Source organism: Schistocerca piceifrons, chromosome 1 (genome assembly GCF_021461385.2).
Source record: "Schistocerca piceifrons isolate TAMUIC-IGC-003096 chromosome 1, iqSchPice1.1, whole genome shotgun sequence".
NCBI lineage: Eukaryota > Metazoa > Arthropoda > Insecta > Orthoptera > Acrididae > Schistocerca > Schistocerca piceifrons.
In genome coordinates, this window is record NC_060138.1 from 189,442,895 (window position 1) to 189,470,577 (window position 27,683).

At 40.2% G+C, this 27,683-nt stretch overlaps 1 protein-coding gene across 1 annotated transcript in view; it reads left to right on the top strand.

The window, feature by feature from the left end:
- Positions 1-27,683, top strand: part of LOC124785478 (probable Rho GTPase-activating protein CG5521) — a 261,077-nt gene that overhangs the window by 110,875 nt on the left and 122,519 nt on the right. Inside the window, exons 23-25 of the mRNA XM_047254185.1 lie at positions 10,279-10,410; positions 26,599-26,724; positions 27,449-27,616. Of these exons, the coding sequence (XP_047110141.1) occupies positions 10,279-10,410; positions 26,599-26,724; positions 27,449-27,616 (426 nt within the window). The remainder of the gene's footprint in view (positions 1-10,278; positions 10,411-26,598; positions 26,725-27,448; positions 27,617-27,683) is intronic.

Consider the following 27,683-nt stretch of genomic DNA (forward strand, 5'->3'; position numbering starts at 1 on the left):
GTGAAGTAATTGTGTAAAGTTGATTAAGATGAGCAAGAAGGATGTCATAGGCTTGGAATCAGGTGGGTGTTGACCAAGGATATGTTCAGCAGCAGAGAGACCATGAATGTGAGGGATGTTGGTATAGAGGGAATGGTGACAAGCAAGGTGTGTGGTGGGAGTTGGATGAGTACGGATTTCAGATGATCTAAGAAATGGTTAGTATCTTTAATGTAGGAGGGAAGTCTATGTACTATGTTGATCAGCTAAGTCAGATATACATTCGGGGGTGCTTTGAAGCTAGCAATTACAGGATGGCCAGGATGATTGGATTTGTAGATCTTAGGAAGAGGTGTAAGTCCTTGTTAGGGGTGTGAGGTTTTTAGAAGGGACTGCAGGACAGTTTGCGTCACAGGGATGGGATCTTGATGGTAGATGCTGTACGTAAAGGTGTCAGATATCTGATGTAGTCCTTCATTAACATACTCCTGTCAGTCATGTTTCACAGTGGTAGATCCTTTGTCTGCTGGGAGGATAATGATGGAGTCACCAGGTTTATGGGAACATAGAGCATGGAGTTCTGCAGGAGACAGGTTATGGTCATGTTGTAGGAACCTGACAAAAAGTTATGAAGCAATGCTGCCCGTGAGGAATTCTTTGAAGGCTTGTAAGAGATGATTCTAAGGTAGTGGTGGTGGACCAACTTAGGATTGTGGTCGGAACTGTTCAAGGCAGGATTCAATGTCAAGTTTGCTGTTCGAAAAGATCTGGGATTGAGTTCCAAATTGATATTTCCAGTTGACATTACACATAAATGAAAGTAGGCCCTTCACCAAAGTGAGATAATACACTTTAAATGCGAACATTTTTAGGTTAGGCTTTTACTGTGACTGTTACTGACATTAAATGAAACAACAAGTTTACTGTTACCAGTCACCGTTTTATTTTTTCCATGACGCGTTTCGAAGGTTTAAACCTCCATCATCGGGTGGATTTACATTAGTTAATATTACATATGTGTGTATGTTGTGTTACGGCTTTCGAGGAACTTGTGGCACTGCCTAGTGGAGAAACAAGACACTATTTCAGAATATGGTTTTGGATAACTTTTGACAAAAAATTAAACTGATATCTAATGGTAAACTTTAATAAGTAAACTAGAGTACCTCCAGTGGTCACAGGTTCCTTTTTCTGTCGTAACACTTCACATGTATACTGCCACATTTGTAAACAAATATGGCGTCTGGAATCAGCTGGGTGCAAGGTTCATACAGCAGAAGAGAAGACATAATCGCAAAGTGCAAAGAAAATACATCGTAACAACATTATTACAGAATAATCGTTCAGGTGGTATATAAATCCAATTTTGAAAGGTTAAAACATCTAAACATTCGTACTCATTTATGCAATCAGGTGAAATGTTAAAATGGCTTAAACTTCATACTTGCTAATAACAATTAGGTAAAATGTTACAGGCTTGAATTACAATGATCATATTGGCAACAGCAGTAAAATCATGATGTGGGTTTAAACCTTCGAAACGCGCCATGGACTGGTAACAGTAAACTTGTTGTTTCATTTAATGAGATAATACAAATAATACGGTGAAAAGGGGGGGGGGGGAGTGCTTTGGACAAGAGGTTGAGAACACACACCCCTACCTTTTACCTTCTTCCTAAGATCCACAAACCCAATTATCCTGGGCATCCTGTAGTTGCTGGCTTCAAAGTACCCACCAAACGTATATCTGCCTTAGTTGATCAACACTTGCAACCCATAGTACAAAGACTTCCCTCCTATATTAAAGATATTAACATTTCCCAGATTGTCTGAAATCCACACCCGTTCCACTCCCACCACACACCTTGCTTGTGTCCATTGATGCCATCTCCCTCTAAACCAACATTCCCTACGTACATGGTCTCTCTGCTGCTGAATGTTTCCTCAGTTGATGCCCACATGATTCTAAGCATATGACATCCTCCTTGCTCACATTAATCGACTTACACTTACCAACAATTACTTCACCTTTGAGGGGCAGACATATAAACAGATCGCTGGTACGACCACGGAAACCGGGAGGGCTCCTTCCTATACCAACCTTTTCATGCGTTGCTTGGAGGGGGCATTCCTGGGATCCGTAAGCCTTCAGCCCCTGGGTTGGTTCAGATATATTGATGGCATCTTTGCTGTGTGGACTCATGATGAGGCTGACCTGTTAAAATTCCTGGAATATCTAAATACTTCCTCCCAATTAAATTTCATATGGTCCCATTCCAAATCCCATGCCACTCTCCTTGATGTCAACTTCATCCTTGTTGAAGGCCAGCTGCACACTTTCGTCTACATAAAACCTACTAACAAACAATATTACTTACATTTTGACAGTTGCCATCCTTTACATGTCAAACGTTCCCTTCCATATAGACTTGCCATTCGATGCAAACATATTTGTTCGGATGCAGACTCTTTACAACAATACACCACCTCTCTCACTTTAGCCTGCACTGGATGTAATTATCCCAACAACCTAGTTCAAAAGCAGCTTTCCTGGGTCATCACATCGAATCCTAGTACTGCGGATCTCTCCAAAAAACATTGGAGCACACCACTTGTCACCGTGTATTATCTTGGTCTTGAATGTATCAATCACCTACTTCGACAAAGCCATGATTTCCTAAAGCCATGCCCTGATGAGATCCTTTCTGTCTGAGATTTTGGCCACTACACCTACAGTAGCTTTTCATCACCCTCCCAATCTCCCCAGTATCCTTGTCAGACCCTAAGATCTTTATGCATCCATCTCCCTACCCTGTAGCTCCTACCCCTGCGACTGTCCTCACTGCAAGACTTGCCCTATGCACCCTCCTACCACCACCTATTCCAGCCCTGTAACAGGCAAAACATATACTATCAAAGGGAAATTCACCTGTGAAATGACACCTCATATACCAGCTGTTATGTAAACACTGTTCGGTCATTTATATCGGCATGACTACCACACAGTTATCAGTCAGGGTGAATGGGCACAGGTGGAGGGTGTATACAGGCAACTCAACAACATCCTATTGCAGAGCATGCTGTACAACATGACAGTCATGAACTCGGTGCTTGTTTCACCACACGCATTATCTCAGTTTCTCAGAACTTCACAGGTGGGTTTACATCTTTAATTTTCTGTCTGGTCTATTTTTCGCTCCCACCCCCCTCCCCTACCGCTGCTGTATACAATGCACTTAGCTTTTCACTTTTCAAGTCATACAGGTTGGTTTTGTAGTAATCTCTGTCTTGCATATTACCCTGTCTTCCACCTTTAAGCTCTCAGGGTCTCAACAATCAGTCTTTCCTTCTCATCCCGTCCAGTAAGTCTCCCCTGACCCGGGGTTCTGGATGACTTCCTAAACTGTTCCCCTTTCCCTAAACCTCTCCAGTCCTTTTCCTTCACCCCTCTCCTTCTCATTCAACTCTTCTGCCAGGAGGAGGAGCTACTGGCTCCAAAAGCTTGTAATCCTTTTGTGTGTGTGTTCCCCTGCTGCCGCTTGGTGAGTAGACTTTTTATCTATCCATTTACATTATGATCTCTTTTAAAGTGTTTAACATTCTTCTGCTAAGTACTAGTTCTAAAAAAGCAAGAAAAATTTGGACTGTTTCAGCATAAAAAGGAAACAAAACTATCGGTAATTCGGTAATGCCGTGTGTGTGTGTGTGTGTGTGTGTGTGTGTGTGTGTGTGTGTGTGTGTGCGCGTGCGAGAGAGAGAGAGAGAGAGAGAGAGAGAGAGAGAGAGAGAGAGAGAGAGGACATCTCTCACATCTATGACCGAGACAGGATTCGAACCTGCTACCATACCGGTCACACAGTTCCATTTGATTTGATTGCTAAGAACTTAAAGCAAGGCAGGAGTAGAAACTTCTGTCAGTTATTCAAGAGGAAATGAAAGAAACTGCAGCTATAGGTCTGTGCTTTTTAGGAATGATGAAAACAACTTGGGAACGAACAGTGCATATAACTACAAAATTTTAGCCAAATGTTTTGATATATTACTCAATTGTGAGTCACGAAGAGAAAGATTATACTTTATAGAACTTTAAGTAATCTGAGAAACAATCCAGTCTTTAAATGAGGAAGAATTCTGCATTCCATGGTGAATTTTAAGACCTTAGGAGAAGCTAATATAATATCAGGAATTTTAAAAATTTTTAAAAGACAAACATGTCTGACACTTGGTAAACTCATGAAAAAATCTGAGATGAAGGGAACTTATGAAATGACTGAAAAATAAGACTAAACTATCTGCTACACAAAAAGTTAACAAAATAGTCATCAACTGTAATCATTTTCTTAATTCATGTAAGATAAAAATTTTTCACTTCCCATAAGAACAGGAGCTTGATGCAGAATTTGAAGAATATCAGAGGGGGGTAGGTACTGTGGGCCATAAATCAGTAATCTGAAGTTAATATGTGATGCACGAATTAAAGACTACTTCTGCACAGTTGTATGTTTTAAAAAGTTTAGAACTTAATAGACAGACTGACTCGGTTTGGGATTCTGGTATATATTGGCATAGATAAGTAAATACAGGAGCTCTTGCAAGAAAAGTATTCAGTACAGATCTAAAATAAAATACAGGGGTGGCTTGAAAAGTTCTCAGGGTCACTACAAGAGATCAGTGCTAGCACAACAAGAGTTGTTCACATGATATTCTTTGGACTGTTGCTTGTAAACACGTGTCACATCAGTGCTCTTGGAAGAGATTTATGGTGGTCATGTGGTTCTGTTGTTGTTCTTGCACAGTGATTTGCAAAGATGGAAAAAATCGCGATTCAAGCAGTGATTAAATTCTTCGTAAAGAAAGGTATAAAAGCAAAGAGCATTCATGCTGATTTCCAGAACACACTGAAGGACTCTGCTCCTTCATATTCAACTGTTGCCAAGTGGACAAATGAACTTAAATTTGGTCAGGAGAGCTTAGATGATGGAAAAGTGCACAAAATGTTCATGGAGGATCACTATTTGAAAGTGCGTGAAATTGCTCACACTTGCCAGATGTCATCTGGAAGGGTATATCACATTTTAACTGAAGAATTGGAAATGAAAAAAATTATCTGCAAAATTGGTGCCGCGAATCTTGAAGCTGGACAAAAACGCATGAGAATGGACATATTGGAACAATGTTTGGTGCATTTTAGGAGAAACAAACAAGGCTTTTTGCACCAGTTTGTAACCACAGAAGAAACTTGGGTGCACTACTATATCCCAGAGACAAAACAACAGTCAAATCAGTGGAAACATGCTGATTCTCCACCACCAAAGAAAGCAAAGACAATTCCTTCAGTGGGTAAGATCATGGCATCAGTGTTCTGGGATGCAAAGGGGATTCTGTTTGTAGATTATCTACCCACTGGGCAAACAATTACTGGAGAATACTATGCTAACCTGCTGGACAAACTGCAACAAAATATACACAATAAAAGGCCAGGTTTAGCAAGGAAGAAAGCCATCTTCCATCAAGACAACGCTTGCCAGCACACATGTGCTGTTTCCATGGCAAAAATACATGAAGTAAGGTATGAATTGTTGCCACAGTGGCCTTATTCACCTGATATGGCTATGTCAAACTTCCGTCTCTTCCCAAAACTGAAATTTTTTTCTTTGTGGACAAAGATTCACTTCAAACGGAGAAGTGATAGCCGGAGTTGACAACTATTTTGCAGGCCTGGAGGAACCTCATTTTCGAGATTGGATCAAGGCACTGGAACATCATTGGACCAAGTGCACTAATCTGCAATGAGACTACATTGAAAAATAAAAAAAGTTGTATGAGATCTATTTGTGATTATGACAGAGTTAAACTAAGTGTTAGGTTATCACCAAACCTTCTTAATTTGTGTGTTTGAAAAGAAGGATCAGAAAATGCCAGCAGCAATTGGGCGGAAAAGGGATAATCTCAAAATTGACTGTTTAGTATTTCCCGATGATGTAGCAAGTCTGTCAGACAGTGTAGATCTAACACAAAAACGGATAAAAATTCTCAATACAAAGCATAGAAATATCAGAACAACACACAAATTTCCCTGGTAGTAAAAAGCAAGCTTATCCTGACTTAGCCTTGTCTATTATGGGTTAGGAACCTAGTGGCAACCCTGGCAATTTTATTAGCTCCTGCTCATGTTGCACGTACTGTGTGCAATATACCCTTTGTAACTGTGTGCAGAAGTGAGGGTATTGATGGAGATCAGTTGCGCTTGAGCAGTCCAAAGCAGATCTTGGTCTACTGGTTAACATACATTACAGAATCCACACAAGCACAATACATCACTATTTTAAACTCCTAATGTACAAACAGTAGACCATCACATACTGTTTAAAGGCCCTCATGCATCTGGTCTCTGCTGTGGGTGTTAAACTGTGAGCTGTAGTTTTTTCCTAGATTCTTCACTTAATACTGTTTCCTAAGACTTTGTAACTAGGCTTTCACAGGATAATTGGCAAGTATCTTCAAGTATCTGCATATTCAGGTTCTCCAGAATTTCTGTGACACCCTACTGTGAAATGAACAAACCTGTGCACATACATGCTGAGCTTCTTTGTATACTTAAATATTCCCTGTTTGTGCGAAAAGACGTGAACAATATTTTAAAAATAGAACAAGGGGAAGAAAAACATAAATTTTGGAATGACACAGAAGAATACAAAAGTGTGAAAAAATTATAGTTGAAATTAGAAATATTGTAAAACATTTTGAAGAAATTAAATGGTAAACACTTGTTGTGGGTCAGCAGGTGGAATAATTGTTAATGTTCCTATTATTTATATAATGCTGTTGTTTGCCGTTCTCAACACTGGCTCTCTAACTACAATATTGGCAACCAGAAAGTGATTAGCAAAATGTGAAGCCTGTAATTAGAATTCCTAGTGCCCACTCCATCTGAGAAATACATTTATAGCTACAGCTTATAGCTCTGAGGAATTAGGAGATCGTCTGGGATTCATAATCAAAAACCATTCTCTCTAAAATGTTCACTATATTCTGAAAGTCACAGACCAAAAAGAATCCACACAATCCAACTACCAGAGCAGTTCAGAGTCTAATACGCTGATGCAACTATAACTGTTCAAATTAAATGTTTAAGTGAATGCTCACCATAATTTGATGATAATGTTCATCAAACGCCACGCTAATAATGGTAGAATGTCTGTCCTGCGGCGGCATGTGAAAATACGACATACGCAAACTAAAGATAGATCATTAACGTCATCCCAAAATGAACACTTCACTCGAAAACGATTTCATGGTTACGCGTATCCCGAGTAACTTATTACTGCATCCGAGGCTGTTTATATCAACGATACCGACGTGACACGACTCCTGGCACAGGTGGTGCGCTAGTCAGCGTCTGGAGAGAACTGGGGCCTTTTTCTTCTCGTGCAGCGTTCTTACATATAAAGCCGCGGTGCGGACGGCTAAGGGAACGCCTGATCAAATCTGCTCTTTCGACTAGCTGATGGGCTAGTAATGCACCACTTTAAATTATCGAATAAATCATTGCTTCCTTTGCTGATGGCCGATGAAGCTTTCAATTTAATTGTGCAGTCAGCACACAAGTAAGTAATCATAATAACAGTCTGACGTGGCTAAGTCAAATATTTTGGGCGAGAGAATTAATTTAATTACACTACACGCAGTAGACGAGCTCTGAACTTGCCCTTTGGAGATACGCTATTGCTATAGTTTTATAGTTATTCTGTTGAAACTTCTCACATTTTTATGATTATAGCGGATCTCCCTTCTACTTAAATTTAAACATCCTAGCTTTATTTATTCGCCTACTTAATCTATCTTGCTTCCTTAATTTCTAAGACAAAAACCAGAAAATCCTGAATTTCAACTAAAATTTTAATTTGTGAGATCCAGAATACTGTTTCTACCAAATTATTATGCAAAAGGAATCTAAATATAAATTTTTAAGTTTCTAGCTCTTTTCTGTTGCGCCAATGATTTTTACAGAAAAACATCCAAATTTCGAAAATGGTTAAAGTTATTGAACTGATATCCAACACATATTGATTTTGTATTACTCCTGACATGCTAGAACGTTTCAGGTTATTTACTTGATTTTTAAAGTATTGCGCAACATTTATGATGTCAGAGCTAGTTACAGCGGACTGGCTGGCACACAATGGAAAGACTGATCTGAATTTTATAAGGCATGAGTATGCTGCTTCCCTACAATGTGGCCTATGAGAGTGCATGAAAATGTATAATAAATTTGCTTAAAGAGACAAGAAATAGAAGACAAAACCAAATACAAAAGAAAAATAATAAGTGGGAACTGTCTAAGACAAAATGTTTCCATCAAGGCAGAGAAGAAAATGGACAACAGAAGAGGGGAAAGAAGAAAATTGAATACATGGAGCATTAGAGAAAGCAAAAAGTTAATTTGTCTACTTAAATGTGGCTTTTAGCTGGCGTGTATTGAAAAAAAGGAGCATTACAGTTTTTTGTGGGTTGTGTGACATGATTAGCTTGTGTTTGTTGGTGATAGATATGTCGCATATTAAAAAGTGAGGGGGGAAAAGTAATAACTGATTTTGTAGCTTATAGTCAAGAAAGAAATTTTACCATCATTATTCAAACTATATGGTCAAAAAAAAATGAAAGAAAGAGTAACCATGATTGAAGAAAACAAACCAAGAATAGAAAAAGGTGTTTTGTGTAAAGCAATGTGTAGTATAACTTTGCCCTAACTGTTTGGTTTCCATCCTAGTTTATTGCTTCATGTCTTTACTTTCAAGATTTTAATTTTAGACATATTTTTAGGTACCCCTTGCTCACTTATTAAGAAAGCTGGAATATATTATTGCTGAGCTTAAAAGTGGCTATGTTAAAGTTGATGTCCCGATCTTCAGTGTGCTTAATTTAATAATGAGATTTAAATCTTTAACCGTAATGTTTTAATCCTTATAATCACATATTTCAAGCTCTGAATTAATTTTCACTTAAAAGTGAGTTTTCAAATGTGTTCATAAATCACTGAAGGTTCATTTGTGAACATTATGTGGCTGAAATTAGGTTATTTCATGGTTAACTACTCACAGAGTTATTTGCGGTGTTAATCTTTGTCTCATTACAATATTACCATTAAAAAACTTCAATTTTTTTCCCCTACTTGAAACTGATATAGTGAGTAATGAATAAGAAGTATTACAATTAACATTATTAGTATCCTGAAAAAGAAATGAGGCAATGCAGTCATTAAGGCAGTCTATTTACATTTGAGAGAAGTATGGTCCGAATCCTTGTCTGAATGTCCAGACATTGAGTTTCTGTAATCTATGTATTTATATAATAAGTGGATGTATGAATGTATTTCCTTGTAAACCACTGGGCCAATTTCAACCAAACTTAGTTCACATACCACTTGTTGTTGGAAAAGGATCACTATGGGGATAAGAATCTCCTGCCTTCCTTAGGGATGGGGATGTATTGAAATGGAGTGACATAGGAGATGGACAGAGAGAGGGGAGGGAGGAGGAGGAGGAGATGTACATAAAAGTGAGGAGAGGAAGGGAAAGGTTTAGGAGACAGGTGGGAGATGAGAGGGGCAGTGGGCATGCTGAGGATGGACAATGGTAGTGGGCATGTGTGAGGAGGCAGATTGAAGTACTGTGGGTGTAAGTTAGTGTTCTACTCATAGAGATGGGGATGAGAAGGGGTGACAAAAAAAAAAGTCCTAAAATTATCTGTTGATATTTCATTCCCGCATTTTGTCGTCTTGGAATGCTTTAAAATTATGACATGCAATTTGTCTATTATTTGTAGTGCTCAGTGTGTCAACTGGGTTGTGAGAATTTGGTGATACATTTGTCAATGTGTGCACAGAGCAAAGAGCATACCGCTTGGCTGAATTGGTATTCAGATACATTCAACATCCTCTGTGGTGTCAGATGGTGTAAAACAGCAAAAAATCAGACGTGTGTGTAAAATATGTGATATGGAAGCCGCTAGTGAAAAGCCACTTTCCTTGTATAAATTAAGGCAAGTACCACAATTATGTTTCCTTTTCAGATGGACACAATTGATTTCCTTCTGCCTTCTTTCTGATCTGAGCTTCCATTCTGTCTCTAATAACCTGTTTACAGACTGTTGAAGCTCTACCCTTTATCTCTTCTTATTTTCCTGATTCCAAAAGGTACCCTCTCCAGTTGTGTACTATTAATTGGTTTTTCAATATTTTATTTTAACAATTAGTAAGTATATGTGAAATTATACTTAAGCATGTCTCTTTCCTTGCAGGCTGTTGTCAACACAATAGTGCAATATTGCGGACCTCGTTTCTTTTCACTGATGTTACCAGGCTATTCACTGCTAATGTATGACTTTATTCATGCAGCCAATACTGTTTTATCTTCGAATGATATAGCAACTGTAAGTATTTTTACATCTAGAAATAGGTATGTAGCCACTGTATTTCTCATATTGCTGTATTGAGAGATTGTTAAAAAGGAGTTATCGAAAGGCGTGGAATCATTAGGACAGAAATATGAAACACCTGTATACCTACGTAATTATTAAAATAAACAGCAACTCCTGATCATTTGTCAGTTTAAAATAAGCGCACACACTTCTGCAGTTGAATACACTGTGCCAGAGCTGCAGCTGTGCACCTTGACTGGGTTGGGTAATTGTGTTGGGTGGAGTGGGCAAGGGGAGGAAAGTGGCAGGGTCCAAAGGGAAGAGTTGGGGAAGGGTAGCTAATAGCTGCAATGTAGACATCATGTGGTAATGTGCCACATTCCCTTCTCTGAACTACATACATTAAAGTTGTCCTTGCAACATGTCCTTCATTTTCATAATCCTCCAGGGCTCAGTCTTTGCTAGTCCCCTGTCATACAATATTTAACTTGTCTAATTATGCACTAAACCCCCCCCCCCCCCCGGCCCCTCAATTCTACATCCTCCGCTTCATTCTCCACCCCCCCCACCCCCCCCCCATTCCGATTGTGTGGTACACGAATTCACTGGCACTCATTTCGCATTCTTATTTTGTGCACCTCCTGCCTGTCCCTCGCACATTTGTAACCTGTACACCTGCTGTCTCCCAGCCATCAGCCACCCTGTCTCAATCCTCTCCCCCACTCCCTGCCTCCTTTCTCCCCTTACCCACTCCACTCAACACAGTCCCTCATCTCAGTGTGTGTGCTCTGGTTCAAAAAGAGATTCATCCAAAAAGTAGTAAAGTTTTCTGTTTTGTCTGTGTGTGCCTTTTGATGAGTCGATGCGTATACTATTTGGTGAGTTGTTCCCTCTCCTCCTGAATTGTTATTTCGTACGAGAACTTTCCATTACCAAATTTAAAATAAATTTTATGTAACAGTAGATGTTGAGATACATTAGAGATAGTTTTATAAAATTAGTGATGAAGGAGGTAGAGTAGAATTTGAAGATAATTTCAGCTACAAATTGGTGGAGTTTGATAATATTTCAGTTTTGTTTCAGTCGTTTATCTCTCTTTCCGTGGAACATGCACTCCATTTCAGAGTTAGAGTTCTGAGAGATTATTGTAATCAGTTGTGTATATATTCATTTGGACACATCGGGATGAAGTTTATATTAGTGACCAAGGTGATTTTAGGAAAGGTTTGTTTGAGTGGCTTGTCATCAGTCAACATTGGTGTGAGGAAAAGCCTCTGTTTTCAGATAATATAAGGAAAACAGCTCACACATTGTCATCTTACATCTCAGAAGTTAGCCTCATTCATTGAGCTCTTATGTAGACATTGGTAAGTTGTTAATGTGCCTATATTTAGCTTTGAATCCTCTGGTCAGTGTTGGCATTATGATGTGTCAACAGCTTGGAATAACTGCATCATCTGCAGAAAGTCTTAGGTGACACTACTCGGAAAGTCACTTGACTGCTAATGATTGTAAGGTCATAGCATATTTCATACTGCATGATTCTTGTACCTTCAATCACAGTGTAATTGTTGCTCTTAATAAGTGTGAATACCGGCTGTAATGTTGGTAAAGATACCAATTCATCATGTGATGGAGACAGTGAGCAGTATATATGCTCATGAAGAGCAACTGGGACATTATAACCCGGCTTATAAACTTTTGTTCTTTTTCAGAGCAAGCCACTATACATACATCTCGCACAACGTACTGAAAGATTTGGATTGATACAGTCAGATAGCTGCAGTACTTCTTGATTTCAGAAAAGCATTTGACTCAGTACCACACCTATGCTTATTGTCAAAAGTTCAATCATATGGGTATCAAGTGAAATTTGCAACAGGATTACGGACTTTTTGGTGGGGAGGATATAGCATGTTACCTTGGATGGAGAGTCATTGTCAGATGTAGAAGTAACTTCAGGTGTGCCCAAGGGAAGTGTGTAGGGACCCTTGCTGTTTATGTTGTACATTATTGACCTTACAGACAATATTAATAACAACCTCAGACTTTCTGCAGATGATGCAGTTATCTATAAGGAAGTACTGTCTCAGAGAAGCTGCATAAATATTGTCAGGTGTTGATAAGATTTCAAAGTGGTTTAAAGATTGGCAACTTGCCTTAAATGTTCAAAAACATAAAATTACACTCTTCCCAAAATAAAAAAAATAGTATACTATCACTGTAATATCAGTGAGTCACAGTTAGAATCAGCCAGTTCATGCAAATAACTAGGTGTAACAGCTTGTAGGGATGTTAAATGGGATGATCACATAGGCTCCATTGTGGGTCAAGCAGGTGGCAGACTTTGATTTATTGGTAGAATCCTGGGGGAGTGCGATCAGTTTACAAAGGTGATTGCTTACTAAATACTTCGGTGACCGGGTCTAGAATATTACTGAAGTGTGTGGGACCCGTACCAAATAAGGCTAACGGGATATTGAACATATACAGAGAAGGCAGAATGAATGGTCGCAGGTTTGTTTGACCCATGGGAGAGCATTCCCGAGATGCTGAAGGAACTGAACTGGCAGACTCTTGAAGATAGATGTAAAATAATTAAGAAGGCTAGAAGAGAGCAGACAAGCAGTTGCTAGGATATTAGTTAGACACTGATCTGGTCTCACTTAGTTCCAGCAAGATGGATGTAAACAAATCATGGGAAAAGTTTAAGCAGATTTTAACTCTTGGTCTGGGGAAATATATGCTTAGTAAGTGGATTAAGACTGGAGAGACCTACCATGGTTTAATAACAAGATTTGAAACTGCTGAACACGCAGAGGTTGTTGCACTCCCGGTCAAAAGGGGATGCTCAAATGATGATAAGCAAAGGTTAGTTGAGATGTGTGTATCAGTGAAAGGGATTATGCGTGAAGGATACAACTACTACCACCGTCATACCTAAACAAAAGATCTGGCAGGGAACCCGAGAAAATTCTGGTCCTATGTAAAATCGCTAAGTGGGTCTATGGCTTGTTGACCAGTCTGAATGGCAGTTGAAGATAGCAAAATGAAAGCCAAAGTTTTAAATTTCTCGTTCAGGCAGTATAATCATAGAAACATATTGTGATTGACCATCAAATTGATTCCCATATGGACAACATAGTAATGAGCGTACCTGGTGTAGAGAAACAACTGAAGGAGTTGAAAACAAATAATTCAACAGGTCCAGATGAAATTCCAGTTTCAAGGAGTACTCAATGGCATTGGCCCCTTGCTTAACTTGGATTTATTGTGAATCCCTCACCCACCACAAAGTCTCAAGCGACTGGAAAAAAGCGCAGCTGACTACTGTGTATAAGAAGGGCAAAAGAACGGATCTGCAAAATGACAGAGTAATATCCCTAACACTGGTTTGCCACAGAATGCTTGAACATGTTCTAATCTCGAATATAATAAATTTTCTTGAGATTGAGAAGCTTATGTCCATGAATCAGCGTGGTTTGAGAAAACATCGCTCACACAAAATTCAGCTTGCCCTTTTCTCAAACGATACAAATCGAAATATGGATGAAGGGCAACAAGCAGATTGCATATTTCAAAATGATTAATGGAAAATCTCATATAAGATGGGAAACAAATACTAACAAAGAGATAGAGGGGCTGGCCAATACTTACCTCAGCTCAGTACAGCCGATAGATACACATAAAACAGAACTGAAAATTTACATTCCTAGCTTTCGGAACTTTGTTCCTTCATCAGGGAGGAGAGAGGGCAAAAAAGGGAAGAAGGGAAAGTGGATTCAGTTACTCACAACCCAGGTTATGAAGCAACAGGGAAAGGTAAACAGGGAGGGTAACAAGGATGGAGGCATGGTTGTCAGAGGGAAGCCAAAGATATTCTACTGTAAGTACTGTGCCAGCTTCAAACCAAAGAGGATGCATACAGAAGTAAAGAGGTATATAGTATAAAGATAAACACAACTATGTAGGATGAAAAGATGCGTGAATGGCTAAAGAGGAAAGGGAAAGAGGAGAAGACTGAAGAGTGAATGGGAGTGAGGTTGTTTAACGTAGGTTCAGTCCAGGGGGATGGCGGGATGAAAGGATGTGTTGGAGTGCAGAGGGACTGGTGTTGGGTGGGAGAAGCCAAATGGCACATACGGTGTAGCAGGTTCCTAGGTCCCTAGAATTATGCTGGAGGGCATGCTCCGCTACTGGGTATTGGGCATCTCCTAGGCGGACAGTTCGTCTGTGTCCGTTCATGCGCTCAGCCAGTTTAGTTGTTGTCATGCCGATGTAAAAGGCTGTGCAGTGCAGGCGTGTCAGTTGATAAATGACATGTGTAGTTTCACACGTAGCCCTGCCTTGAATTGTGTATGTTTTACCGGTAGCGGGGCTGGAGTAGGTGGTTGTGGGGGGATGCATGGGGCAGGTTTTGCAGCGGGGTCGGTTACAGGGGTAGGAACCGCTGGGTAGAGAAGGTAGTCTGGGAATATTGTAGGGTTTAATAAGGATGTTACGGAGGTTAGGGGGGCGACGAAAGGCAACTCTGGGTGGTGTGGGGAGAATTTTGTCAAGGGATGATCTCATTTCAGGGGTTGACTTGAGAAAGTCATATCCCTGGCGGAGTAATTTGTTGATGTTTTCGAGGCCAGGATGATATTGGGTGACAAGGGGGATGCTTCTGTGTGGTCTGGGGGTAGGAACATTGTTGTTGGACGGGGAGGAATGTATTGCTCGGGAAATCTGTTTGTGGACAAGGTCTGCAGGATAGTTGCGGGAGAGGAAAGCACTGGTCAGGTTATTGGTGTAATTGTTGAGGGATTCGTCACTGGAGCAGATACGTTTGCCACGAATACGTAGGCTGTAGGGAAGGGAGCGTTTGATGTGGAAAGGATGGCAGCTATCAAAGTGAAGGTACTGTTGTTTGTTTGTGGGTTTGATATGGACAGAGGTGTGGATGTGAGCTTCAACAAGATGAAGGTTAACATCCAGGAAGGTGGCTTGGGTTTTGGAGAAGGACCAGGTGAAATTCAGGTTCGAAAAGGAGTTGAGGTTATGGAGGAAATTAAGGAGTGTTTCTTCACCATGAGTCCAGACCACAAAGATGTCATCTATAAACCTATACCAGGCCAGGGGAAGCAGCTGTTGGGTCTTCAGGAAAGCCTCCTCCATGCGGCCCATGAAGAGGTTAGCATAGGAGGGAGCCATCCTGGTTCCCATGGCCGTTCCCCTGATTTGTTTGTAGGTCTGGCCTTCAAAAGTGAAGTAATTATGGGTGAAGATGAAGTTGGTAAGTGTGATAAGGAACGAGATTTTTGGAAGATCTTCGGGTGAGCGTTGGGAGAGGTAGTGCTCAAGGGCAGAGAGACCATGGGTATGTGGGATGTTTGTGTAAAGGGATGTAGCATCAATGGTGACAAGAAAGGTTTCAGGTGGGAGAGGAGTGGGAATGGATTTGAGGTGTTCTAGGAAGTGGTTTGTGTCTTTGATGTAGGATGGGAGTCTGTGGGTGATAGGTTGTAGGTGCTGGTCTACCAGAGCTGAGATACGTTCGGTTGGGGATTTGAAGCCTGCTACAATGGGACGGCCAGGATGGTTCTCTTTGTGGATTTTGGGGTAATAGGTAGAAGGTAGGGGTACGTGGCTCAGGAGGAGTGAGTAAGTCTATGGAAGCCGTTGTGAGGCCTTGTGAGGGACCTTGGATTTTTAGGATTTTTTGCAGCTCAGTCTGGATGGAGGGAATGGGATCCTGGGTAACAGCTTTGTAGGTTGAGGTGTCAGATAGTTGACGCAGTCCTTCTGCCACATACTCCACACGGTCAAGTACGACAGTTGTGGAGCCTTTATCCACCGGGAGGATGACAATAGAGCGGTCTATTTTCAGCTCCTTAATGGCACGGGATTCAGCTGGGGTGATGTTGGGGGTTGTCGGGATGTTCTTCAAGAAGGACTGGGAGGCAACGCTGGATGTGAGGAATTCCTGAAATGTCTGCAAGGGATGGTTTTGGGGGAGGGGAGGAGGATCCCTTTGAGAAGGCAGTCGGAACTGTTCTAGACAGGGTTCAACACTGGGTCTAGTACTTGGGGGCTGTGTTTGGGTAGTGAAGTGATATTTCCAGTTGAGGTTCCGGGTGAATGAGAGGAGATCTTTAACCAGGGCAGTGTGGTTGAATTTAGGTGTGGGGCTAAAGGTTAAGCCTTTTGATAGAACAGATGTCTCTGGAGGAGAGAGGGATCTGGATGAGAGGTTTAGGACTGAATTGGGACTGTTGATATGTGGCATTTGACTGTGGTTATAGTTGAGATTTGGTCTGTTTGGGGTATGTGCTGGGATGGGGAGATTGAGTAGGGTGGCTAGGCTAGGTTTGTTGGCTATGAGGGGGGTTTGTTGAAGGTTCTGTTGTGGTTGGTGTTTGTGAGGGATAGGGAGAGGGACCCCACTTCTTAGGTGTTGCACTAGCAATGTGGATAGTTTTTTCAGGTGGTGTGTGGCATGGAACTCAAGTTTGCAGCTGGCTTCTAGGATGATGTTCCTCAGTGTGTTCTCCAAGCAAGGGTTTGAGAGGTGGAGGACTTTGAAGAGAGATAGGAGCTGTTGGGAGTGGTGGTTACATGAAGTAGTGTAGAGATTCAGGACAAGTTGGATGAGGGCTAAGGATTGAAGGTTCTGGAAGTCCAGGAGAGACTGGTGGAAGGAGGAATTGCACCCAGAGATGGGAACTTTTAAGGTAAGCCCTTTAGGGGTAATTCCAAAGGTTAAGCAGGACTGGAGGAAAAGTATGTGGGATTGCAGTTTGGCTACGGTGAATGCATGTTTCCGGAATGAATGTAAATAATGTGGTATAGGATTAGGGTACATAGTGGGTAACTGGTGGGTAGGGAAATTAAATAACTAAAGTTGAAATAGTAATCATAAGAAGGAGTAAAACACGGAGGGAAGGACGAGAAGGAAAGAAATTGTGTTGGTAATGTTCAATACCAAAGGAAGACCACTAAATAAGAAAAATACGGAAAAAGTGGACCATACCAAGCAAGTATGTCCAGATCAGGGGAAAAGAACACACGTAGCTCAAAAACAGAGATAGCGAGTGGCGAAAAAAGATCGCGCGTGCCGCAAAAGCGATCGCGCGTGCCGCAAAAGCGATCGCGGGTGGCGCAGAAATGTCCCAAAAAAATTTTCTTGTGGCAGAGAAAGATAGCCAATGGCACAAAAATATCGCCAGCAACAAGAAATCGACGGAAATGGATGATACTGGTAGGTGTGGAAGAGATTGTTGGCAGTGATTGTTGGCTGGGAAACAGCCAATAACGAACGTTAAAACTATGGAATGTTGAATAAATAAATCAATAAATAAAAAAGAGAAGAGGACTATAAACGGAACAAGGTAATAGGAGGAAGATGAAACTAGCACAGTTGGTGACGAAAATATTTATTTATGTATATATAAAACACTGAAGAAGAGAAAGTGTTAAGATGACAGACGTAAGTGATAGCTAACAAAAGGGACAAAACAATGAAGGATGTGGACCATATAGGTGATCTAAATAATTAATGGAAAATCTCATATAAGATGTGAAACAAATACTAACAAAGAGATAGAGGGGCTGGCCAGTACTTACCTCAGCTCAGTACAGCCGATAGATAAACACAAAACAGAACTGAAAATTTACATTCTTTGCATATTTCGAGATTTCCAGAAGGCTTTTGCCACGGTGCCCCATTGCTGGCTGTTAAAGAAGGTCTGCACATACGGAATAGATTCACAGATACACGAGTTGCTCGAAGACTACTTAACACTATGCCATCTGGTGACACCACAGTGGTGTCATGCACGAAATAGCAGGCAACGGCCGCTGATGCCACAGTGGTGTTGTCTGCATAGCATCGCTGAGTGGCCAGCGACACCAGAGTGGTGTCGTCAGCATAGTATCACGCAGTGGCTGGCAACAGCAGTTAGTATGTTTTGCATTCTGCTGGTATTTTGTTTAGGTAACAGTAAGTTACACACGTCAACAAATGTTTTGTTGGTGGACGAAAGAGACACTAGGATTATTTACCATAAATGCGCGGACGTCTTGTCTGATGTTCAAGACGACTTGGCCGATTGGGAAGAAGACATTGGATGTCAAAAAAATGAAAGTGAAGCAGAATCATAGGAAGAGAGTGAAATACGTCCAAGAAGAATTTTGGCGAACACTACGGTTGCCAACTGATTCAGCTGAATCGTAGGAAGAAGACAGTGTACAGTGGTCAGACTTTGATCTACTGAGGACCAATAATAAATTTGAAGGATACCTAGGTTGAGGATATCGTACAATTATATATTGGGAACGAGCTATTTGAATATATTAGCAACTAAAACAACAGGTACTACAGTCAAAATTGCAATAGAAGGAAACTGGATTTAAAATATGCCGCATTTGTTGACATTATGGGACCCAAACTCAGAAAATGGTTTGGGCTCGCTATCCTTATGGGAACTGTAAAAAAAAAAAAAAAAAAAAAAAGCAAGGAGCGATGATTATTGGTCAACGAATCCATTGATAGACACACCGATATTTCGCTACACTATGTCTCGCAACCAATTCAGGCAAATATTATCATTTTTACATTTTTCTGACAGCAACAATAAACCGGATAAATCCGACCGGCTTGTCGAAGTGCAATCTGTAATTGATTATTTTTCCAAAAAGTTTAAAGAAACATTTAATGTAAATCAAAACATCTCAATTGGTGAAGGAATGATCCTGTGGCGTGGATGATTAAATTTTAAAGTTTACAATCCGTCGAAAAATTATGAAATACAGCATACTCATTCAGATGCTGTGTGATTCGAGTACGGGGTACATTTTCTCATTCAAGATATATTCTGGTGCTGGACAGCCTTTAGCAAAAACAGTGATGGAACTATTGACACCTTCTGATGGAAAGTGGCATCACATCTGCATGGACAATTACTATAACAGTGTAGAGCTTGCAGAGAAGTTACTTGAATAGAAAATTCGAGTTTGTGGAACGATATGGCAAAATAGAGGATTTCTGGAAAATTAAAGCACTCAAAAGTTAATGTGTTTGAAGCTTGTCATCAACGGAAAGGTGGCAAGCGGTCACTGACAAGCCAAGTAATCTCACTTAGCACTGCCGGCGCCGAGCCAAGTGTTAAGTTATAGAATGCAGTATGTTGTCCTTGATGGCAAGTGTTCATCAGAGGCAAGGGAATTGTAAGGAGTGACCCAGGGAAGTGTGATAGGACCACTATTATCTTCTATGTACATAAATGATTTGGCAGACAGGGCATGCAGCAATGTGCAGTTGTTTGGTGATGATACTGTGGTAAACAGTAAGGTGCCAAAGTTCAGTTACTGTTGGAGCATACAAGATGACTTAGACAAAGTTTCTAGTTGTGATGAATGGCAGCTAACTATAAATGTTCAAAAACGTAAGTTAATGTGGATGGGTAGGAAGAACAAACCCATAATGTTTGGATACAGTATTACTAGTGTCCCTGCTTGACACAGTCGTTTAAATATCTGGGTGTAACATTGCAAAGCAATATGGAATGGAACGAGTATGTGAGGACTGTGATAGGAAAGGTGAATGGTCGACTTCCGTTTACTGAGAGAATTGTAGGAGAGTGTGGTTCATCTGTAAAGGACGCTTGATATAGGATGTCAGTGTGACCTATTCTTGAGTAATGCTCGAGTATTTGGGATCCATACCATGTCGGATTAAAGGAAGACATTGAAACAATTCAGAGGTGGGGTTGCTAAATTTGTTAATGATAGGTTCAAACAACATGCAAGTGTTATGGAGACGCTGAGAAAACTTAAATGGGAATCCCTTGAGAGAAGGCAATATTCTTTTCGAGGAACACTATTGAGAACTGGCATTTGAAGCTGACTGCAGAACAATTCTGTTGCCTCCAACATAGGTTGCGCGTATGGACCACGATGACAAGATAGGAGAAATTGGGGCTCATATGGAGGCATTTAGACAGTCATTTTTCCCTTGTTCATTTGCGAGTGGAACAGGAAAAGAAACAACTTGTAGTGGTACAGGGTGCCTTCCGCCATGTCCAATAAGGTGAGTTGTGGAGTATCAGTGTAATGTAGATATCCCAAGAAAGTCTGCTAACAAAACTTCAAGAACTGTAGGAATATATTACAATCCCTACATATCCCTCACATAGGAATTGTGAGGACAAGATTAGAATAATTACAGCATTCACGGGGGCATTCGAACAATCATTCTTCCTGCACTCTTTATGTGAATGGAACAGGAAGAAACCCTATTAAATAGTAAAATAGGACCTACCCTCTTCTATGCAGTTCGCGATGGTTTTGCAGAGTATGACTGTAAATGTAGTTGTAGCTGTCGTGTCACAGCAGCCTGGATGAAGGCATTCGTAAGATGAGCTGTCATGGTATTGTCCTGATTGTGGACAATTGAGAAGCTTCCTTTACAGATTCCATTGTCTGATTTCCACACTGGACATTCCAATATCATACATGTAAGTGAATACCACCTGGATATTTTTAAAGTCATTACAACAGAGCAGAAGATCATTACAGAATCTCAGTTTATTTGACCTTACATGTTTTTATTGACTCATTTTGCACATGGTCACACCCAGTTATGGTGTTATTTCTGGGGCAGTGCAGCTACTCATGTTCTAATACATTTACTCCATAATGGTTTTGTTGTTTATAATAAAAATAAGTTTCAGCAACACAGTAATTTACACTATCACAATACAAAACAGTTTTCACATGGCCTTTCCCTGTCCTCCTCCTAGGCTTGAGAATGGAGTTGTGTGCTCTGGTGAAAAGATATTCACCAAGCTTCTGCCCAATATGAAGCAAGAAACTGGGAATCCATACCTATTCAAAATAAAATTAAAAACATAAAACTCAGCTCAATAGCCACTCTTCCTACACATTATGCGAGTATCTAGATTCAGTAATTGAAGAGTTCTGTTAGCTACATGGTAGCAGTATTTATTGTAAGGTTGCATGACATGTCATAATATACTGTACACATTGCTCAGTTTTTTCATTGAATTGGGTGTGTTTTTTCTGTAAAAAACACTAGTAATCAAGTAAATATGAAGCTACCAACAGCAGATAAACAGCAGCTTTATAACGTAACCGAGGAAGCAGCAGCTTCTTTCAGAGTAGCAGCTTTCTTTCTAATTTACTCAATTTAATTTAGATGGCGTGTGAATAGCATTAATTAGTATAATTTAGTTCTTTATTAATACAGTATACAGATTAAGTTCCTGTAATTTCCTTGTCTTTACTAATGTTTACCATGACTGTTTCCACATCCCTGAATGTTTCCCTTCTTGATGGGATGTACTGCAAATCATGAGTGGATAAATAAACTTTTGAATTCCGTAGACAGTGGAATCACTGAAGTCAAGAACTCGCTGTAGAAAAAGGGCACTATGTGCCTGTTGACTGCTCAGTTCTTCCACTATACAATGAGTTGCTGTCTTCAGTTTTTCCATAATTCATATTCCACTCTGGATTTACCATTTTCATATAGATGCCTTAATGAAATGGAATTTCATGATATAATCTTTTCAGAAGTTACAGTAAAACAGAAGAGCTTTAGTTCTTGGTTAAAGTGTCTGCTCTAAACATATTAAGGATCAAAATGAGAATTATTCACTTGGAGCCTAACACTTTCTACTATTGCCTCGTGAATTGCTATGGAGAATTCTTGATCTATATAGTCACCATTTTCAAATGTGTTAATGCCAAAGTCAATCAGGTGGCATATAATTTTAATCTTGACTCAATAAAAGTCATATCTGAAACTCACAGCAGGGTGGTTTCTCAATTAGGAATGGAAGGTTTTGGCAGTGAAAGCACAATACAGGTGGTAATATCCCACTTGGATACATTTGAGTGTAATGACTTAGTGCTAGTCATTGGACTGGGCCAAGAAGATATTTTACCTCCAAACGATCTGTCAGTCCGGTGCTCTCGGGATATTTTTGTACCTTAATTATTTTCATATTCGGACACCTTGCTTGAATTCCTTGATGCTGTGGACTTACTACGCAGTGCCACGAATTCTTGCCGTTTCACTTCGTCACATGTTGCAGAGGGCTAAGGGCTGGAAGAGAGCTTTTTAGTATTCAAGCTGCAAAATAACATAACTACTTCTTAAATAACTCTTCGCCCGCATCTCGTGGTCGTGCGGTAGCGTTCTCGCTTCCCACGCCCGGGTTCCCGGGTTCGATTCCCGGCGGGGTCAGGGATTTTCTCTGCCTCGTGATGGCTGGGTGTTGTGTGATGTCCTTAGGTTAGTTAGGTTTAAGTAGTTCTAAGTTCTAGGGGACTGATGACCATAGATGTTAAGTCCCATAGTGCTCAGAGCCATTTGAACCATTTTGAAATAACTCTTCGGTATTTTGTTACTCTTATGTAACAATTACAATGTTGGGTGAACAGATCTTAAATTAATCAGAACACCATCTTCAAAGAGAGCCTTAGAGCAGAACAGAATAGAGTAATGTTTCTCTTAAGCTTCTATCAACTGTTTTCAGGGCAATGTCGTTGTTGGCAGCACCTCTTGCTCTCCGCCTTCCAAACTATCAACAAGCCATGACACGAAAATGTAAGCAACACCACCACAGCAGATGGGGACTCACGATCACGGTCACGCTTTGCCAATGTCCTGTGCTCTTGCTTTATACATATAATCATTTCTGTGTATATGTCAAATCAAAGCCTCTACAGTGAGATGTTGTCTACCTACAGACTATGTTATCAACATTTTTACATAAAAATCTTTTATTAGCTTGTGAAAGAGAAGTGTACCATGTTATGAATGAATAAATCACACTAAACATTTACATTGACACTCATACTATCCAAACCACTGTGAAGTGCATGGCAGAGGGTACTTTTCATTGTATCTGTTATTAGGGCTGCTTCTCATTCCATTCACATATGAAGCATGAGAAGAGTGTCTGTTCAGATGCCTCTTTGCAAGCTGTAATTAATCTAATCATGTACTCACAGTCACTGCAGGAGTGGTACATAGTGGGTTTAATATATTCCAAGATTTGTCATTTTAAGCTGATTCTTGAAATGTTTATAATTACGCCTTCAAGGAGCATTTTGCTTCTATCTTAAAATTTCTGCCAGTTCAGTTTCTTCAGCATATCTGTGACCCTCTCCTAAGGGTCTTGCAAACCTGTGACCATTTGTGCTGCCCTTCTCTGTATGTATCCAATATCCCTGTAGGTCCTATTTGGTGCAGGTCCCACAAACTTGAACAGTATTCTAGGTTGGTTCATATTAGTTATTTGTAAGCAATCTGCTTTGTTGACGGGTTCCATTTCCCAATGAACTGAAGTCTGCTGGCTGCTTTACCTGCTATTGAGCCTATTTGAATGTCTAGTTTCATATCACTACAAATTGTTAAACCTAGATATTTCTACGTGTTGACTAAATTCCAGTTGTGAGTTGTTGATAATGTAGTCATATAATAGCACATTTTTGTTTTGCTTGTGAAGTGCAAAATTTTACATTTTTGAACGTTTAAAGTAAGTTACCAATCTTTGCACCACTCTGAAATCTTTATGAAGATCTGACTGCATATTTGTGCAGCTTCTTTCAGACAGTACTTCAGTATAGATAACTGCATCTTCTACAAAAATTCTGAGGTTACTATTAATATTGTCTGCAGACAAGGGCCCCAGCACACTATCCTGGGGCACACTCTTAGTTACTGATGCATCTCATGATGACATCCTTACCAAGAAATATCAATCCCTTCACAAATTTATCTTGATACCCCATAAGATTGTACTTTCGATAATAAGTGCAGATGTGATATTGAGTGAAATGCTTTCCAGCTGTCATGACATGCTCCATTTAACTGACTGTCTTGATTATCAACTTTCAGGACATCATTTGAGCAGAGTGCAAGTTGGGTTTCATATGATTGATGTTCTCAGAATCCATGCAAATTGACATGGAGGAGGTCATTCCGTCTGAGATCTCTCATTATGTTTTCAGTCAGGATATTTTCTAAGATTCTGTGATAAATGGATGTGAAGGATATTAGACGGTAGTTTCGTGGGTCTCTTATGCTACTCCTCTAGTAGACCTGTGTGACTGGTGCTTACTTCCAACTGCCAGGCATGGTTTTTGTGGTACAAGGAGGACTGCGCTCCAGTGTATTCGGCCACCACACTTGTCAATATGCTTTGTGGGTCAGGTACGCCCTCACTTTACCTCGAAAGATGTTTATCAATAGAAGAATCACTGAGCTGTCTATCGCCAAGCCTTCTACAGCTACCACGATATGTCTGGGAACAGTGCGCTTCACTATGGGTTGCGCAGGTCGTGTAGACAGTACTGCAGTTGCAGACACCTATTTGTGTCTGCATGGTCACATGTTCACGTGACACAATGTAGGTACTCTTCTGCAGATGTCTACTTAAGTCAGTGCCCCACCCATCAAGAACCAGTTATGCTCTGGTCTCCAACAGATGCCATGAATCTCTGATAAGGAGCCAACATCTGCCGTTGTTCACCTAGGTGTCGTCTCGCCCCCATCACGAGCCCCGTATGGTGCTGCACTTCGGTCAGCCACTTACAAGGGCACTGCTTTGCAGTATTTGCATGCGATTGCCCACGGGCTTATCACCTCATAGGACCTTGTCATTATGTCACCTTGCAGCCACTCATCAGTGGTCTGCTTATAAGCTCCTTGTCTTAAAGGACTGTGTTGTTACTTGTCCTTCCTGCTCCATGCCAAATCAACATCTATACGCTTTGTCCTAGTGTGCACCTGTTAGACAATGTCAAGGACTGACTTTTCTGTTATCAAGTTGTGTGGACAGTAGTTCTCAGAAGTTTACATAGTTTAGTCATGTTGATAAATAGTTGTTGAGAGTGTATCTCAATACTGACAGTCATACAACTCAGATAAAGGGCACTTAAAGTTTTTTGTTCGAGGGCTCTGTAGTTGGTTAAAGTTAAAAGGGGGGCTAACTCAACCACAAATTTGGTACAGAATGTGATAGTGATTGCATTGGAACTTGAAACTTCATTTAGTGTTAGCGATCTCAGCTGTTTCTCAACATCACTGACACTAATATCTATATCACTTATCTTAGCAGTGGTTCAAGAATTAAATCGAGATGATGCACCTGGATTTTTCTTTGTAAAGGAACATTTTAAAATGGAGTTCAACAGTTCTGGATGTGCTTTCATTCCCTCAATTTCAGTTCTTGTCCGTGAGTAACTGGACACTAACTTTCTTACCCCTGAGTGCCTTTACATATGACCAGAATGTATTTGGTTTGTGAAAAATCCTTTGATAATGTTTTGCTATGGTAGTCATTGAAGGCTTCGTGCATGGCCTTCAGGAGTGTTGAACATGTTTCATTTATCATGTCCTTATCTGTAGCCCTGTGCTTTGTTGCATACATATTATGCAATAGTCTCTTTTTTCCAGGAGTTTCTTTACAATGAGTGTATGCCATGCAGGGCCCCGTGCATCATGAACAGTTGTACTAGGGGCATACCTATAAAGTGCATGGTCACATAGGTCACCTAAACCTGAGTCACAATTCTTCTACATACTTCTTTCTTCTACACACTCCTTTCTTCTACGTGCTCCTCGCTACAGCAAAATGTTTGGAAGTACTTATCGAAATACAAAACTATTTCCTGTATCAAATGTACCCATCCAAAGGCCAAAGAAGTATCATACCAATTGTGGGGGGGAGGGGGGTGTTATTTGTATCAAATGGTAGAGGAATCACCACCTCAGAATTCACTGAGGATATGCTCTCATTTTATTATGCGATTAGCTGAATATTGCAGTCTATTTATGATGTCAGAGTTCTTTCTGAATTTGAGAAAAGCATAGGTGGATAAAGGGAGGACACAGGGCAATTGTGTATCATGAACTAGTTTTTGAATTGTGCAGCAGGTCACCTTCTGTCCTTGTAATACTACCTTTTATGTTAACAAGGGAAGATTATCTGAAATTAGTTTTATGGTAATTTAAAATATTTTATGTTCTGTTAATGCATGTCAAGTTCCCTGATAAGCTGATTCCTTATAAATAGTTCAAAAAGAGTTCTTGTACTGTGATCTTATGGCTCTCTGCATTAAAGTACTTCAGTGTTTTAGTTGTTGTGTCATACTGTTCTAAAACTTAGTGTACTTCTATCATCACAGGCTCCTCGGACTGAGGCAGCTTCCATATTGGGCACTCTGCTTTGCTTGTCCAGCACCTTCCCAGAACTACCAGTACTTCAGCCCACAGTAAAGGAGTTCAGTGTGAGATCGTGTGTCGATGCCAAGGTTTGTAGATTTGCTCTGCCTGACAATACAGTACTATTGTTTTCCCTAACAATATCAATCAAAACAGGATTCCTGCCTGTGCACTGTCTCTTTAGTTTAAAAATGATATTTAGAAATAAGCAGGAAAATTCACATTTTAGTAAAAAATTTTAAAGTATTCAGAGTAATCAGCAGTTTCTAATTTTGTGTGCCTCTCCTATTGTCAGCTTTCTGTTGGCAGTTTGAGCTTTCAATCTGCCTTGCCCAGTGAAGAACAGTAATGAAACGGTGTACGTGAAGCTCATGTTATTTTGTTGTGCTAGACAGTAGTCTTCATTTGCTGATGAAAATTTAACATAGGTATGATGAGATATAGAAATATCTTCCTGTTGTGTTGGAAAAACAGATATTTTTATATGAACACTTAATAGAAACTTCCTATTTTGTGAGAAACTGAAATATTTCTGGATTTCGTGCAGGGTTGTATCTAATGTATTTATAGTAATATAAAGGACACATTTAGATGGAATTGATTCTTTTTGCTTAAAGAGAAAGGGGGGGGGGGAGGGGGGGCAAGAAGAAGAGGATTAGGAAGGCAGCAGTACTCTCCTTTATGGCAGTCGCTATACATCTGGAGTTATGAGGAATGGAAAGATAAAACATTTACATTAAATTTTTAGTTCATTCTGTAAGTTGTCGTTAATATGAGCACTGTGTGCCATTTGTCATTTTCTTTTCTTTGCAGGATCACATTGTGCCTATTTTACTAAGATGTGGGAAAAGAGAACCAACAGGTTTGGCTCGTTGCATTGCTCTTTCAAGCTTGGGCATTTATGCGTATCAAGAATTGAGCCATGGCACATGTCATCCTCGCATAAAAGATGCAGTCAATGTGTTGTTGCTTGCATTAAGGGTAAGTGCTGTGTGTTCGTGCAGATGTGCATTAGGAACAATGTTGTTTCCTCTATTGTGCTTTCATA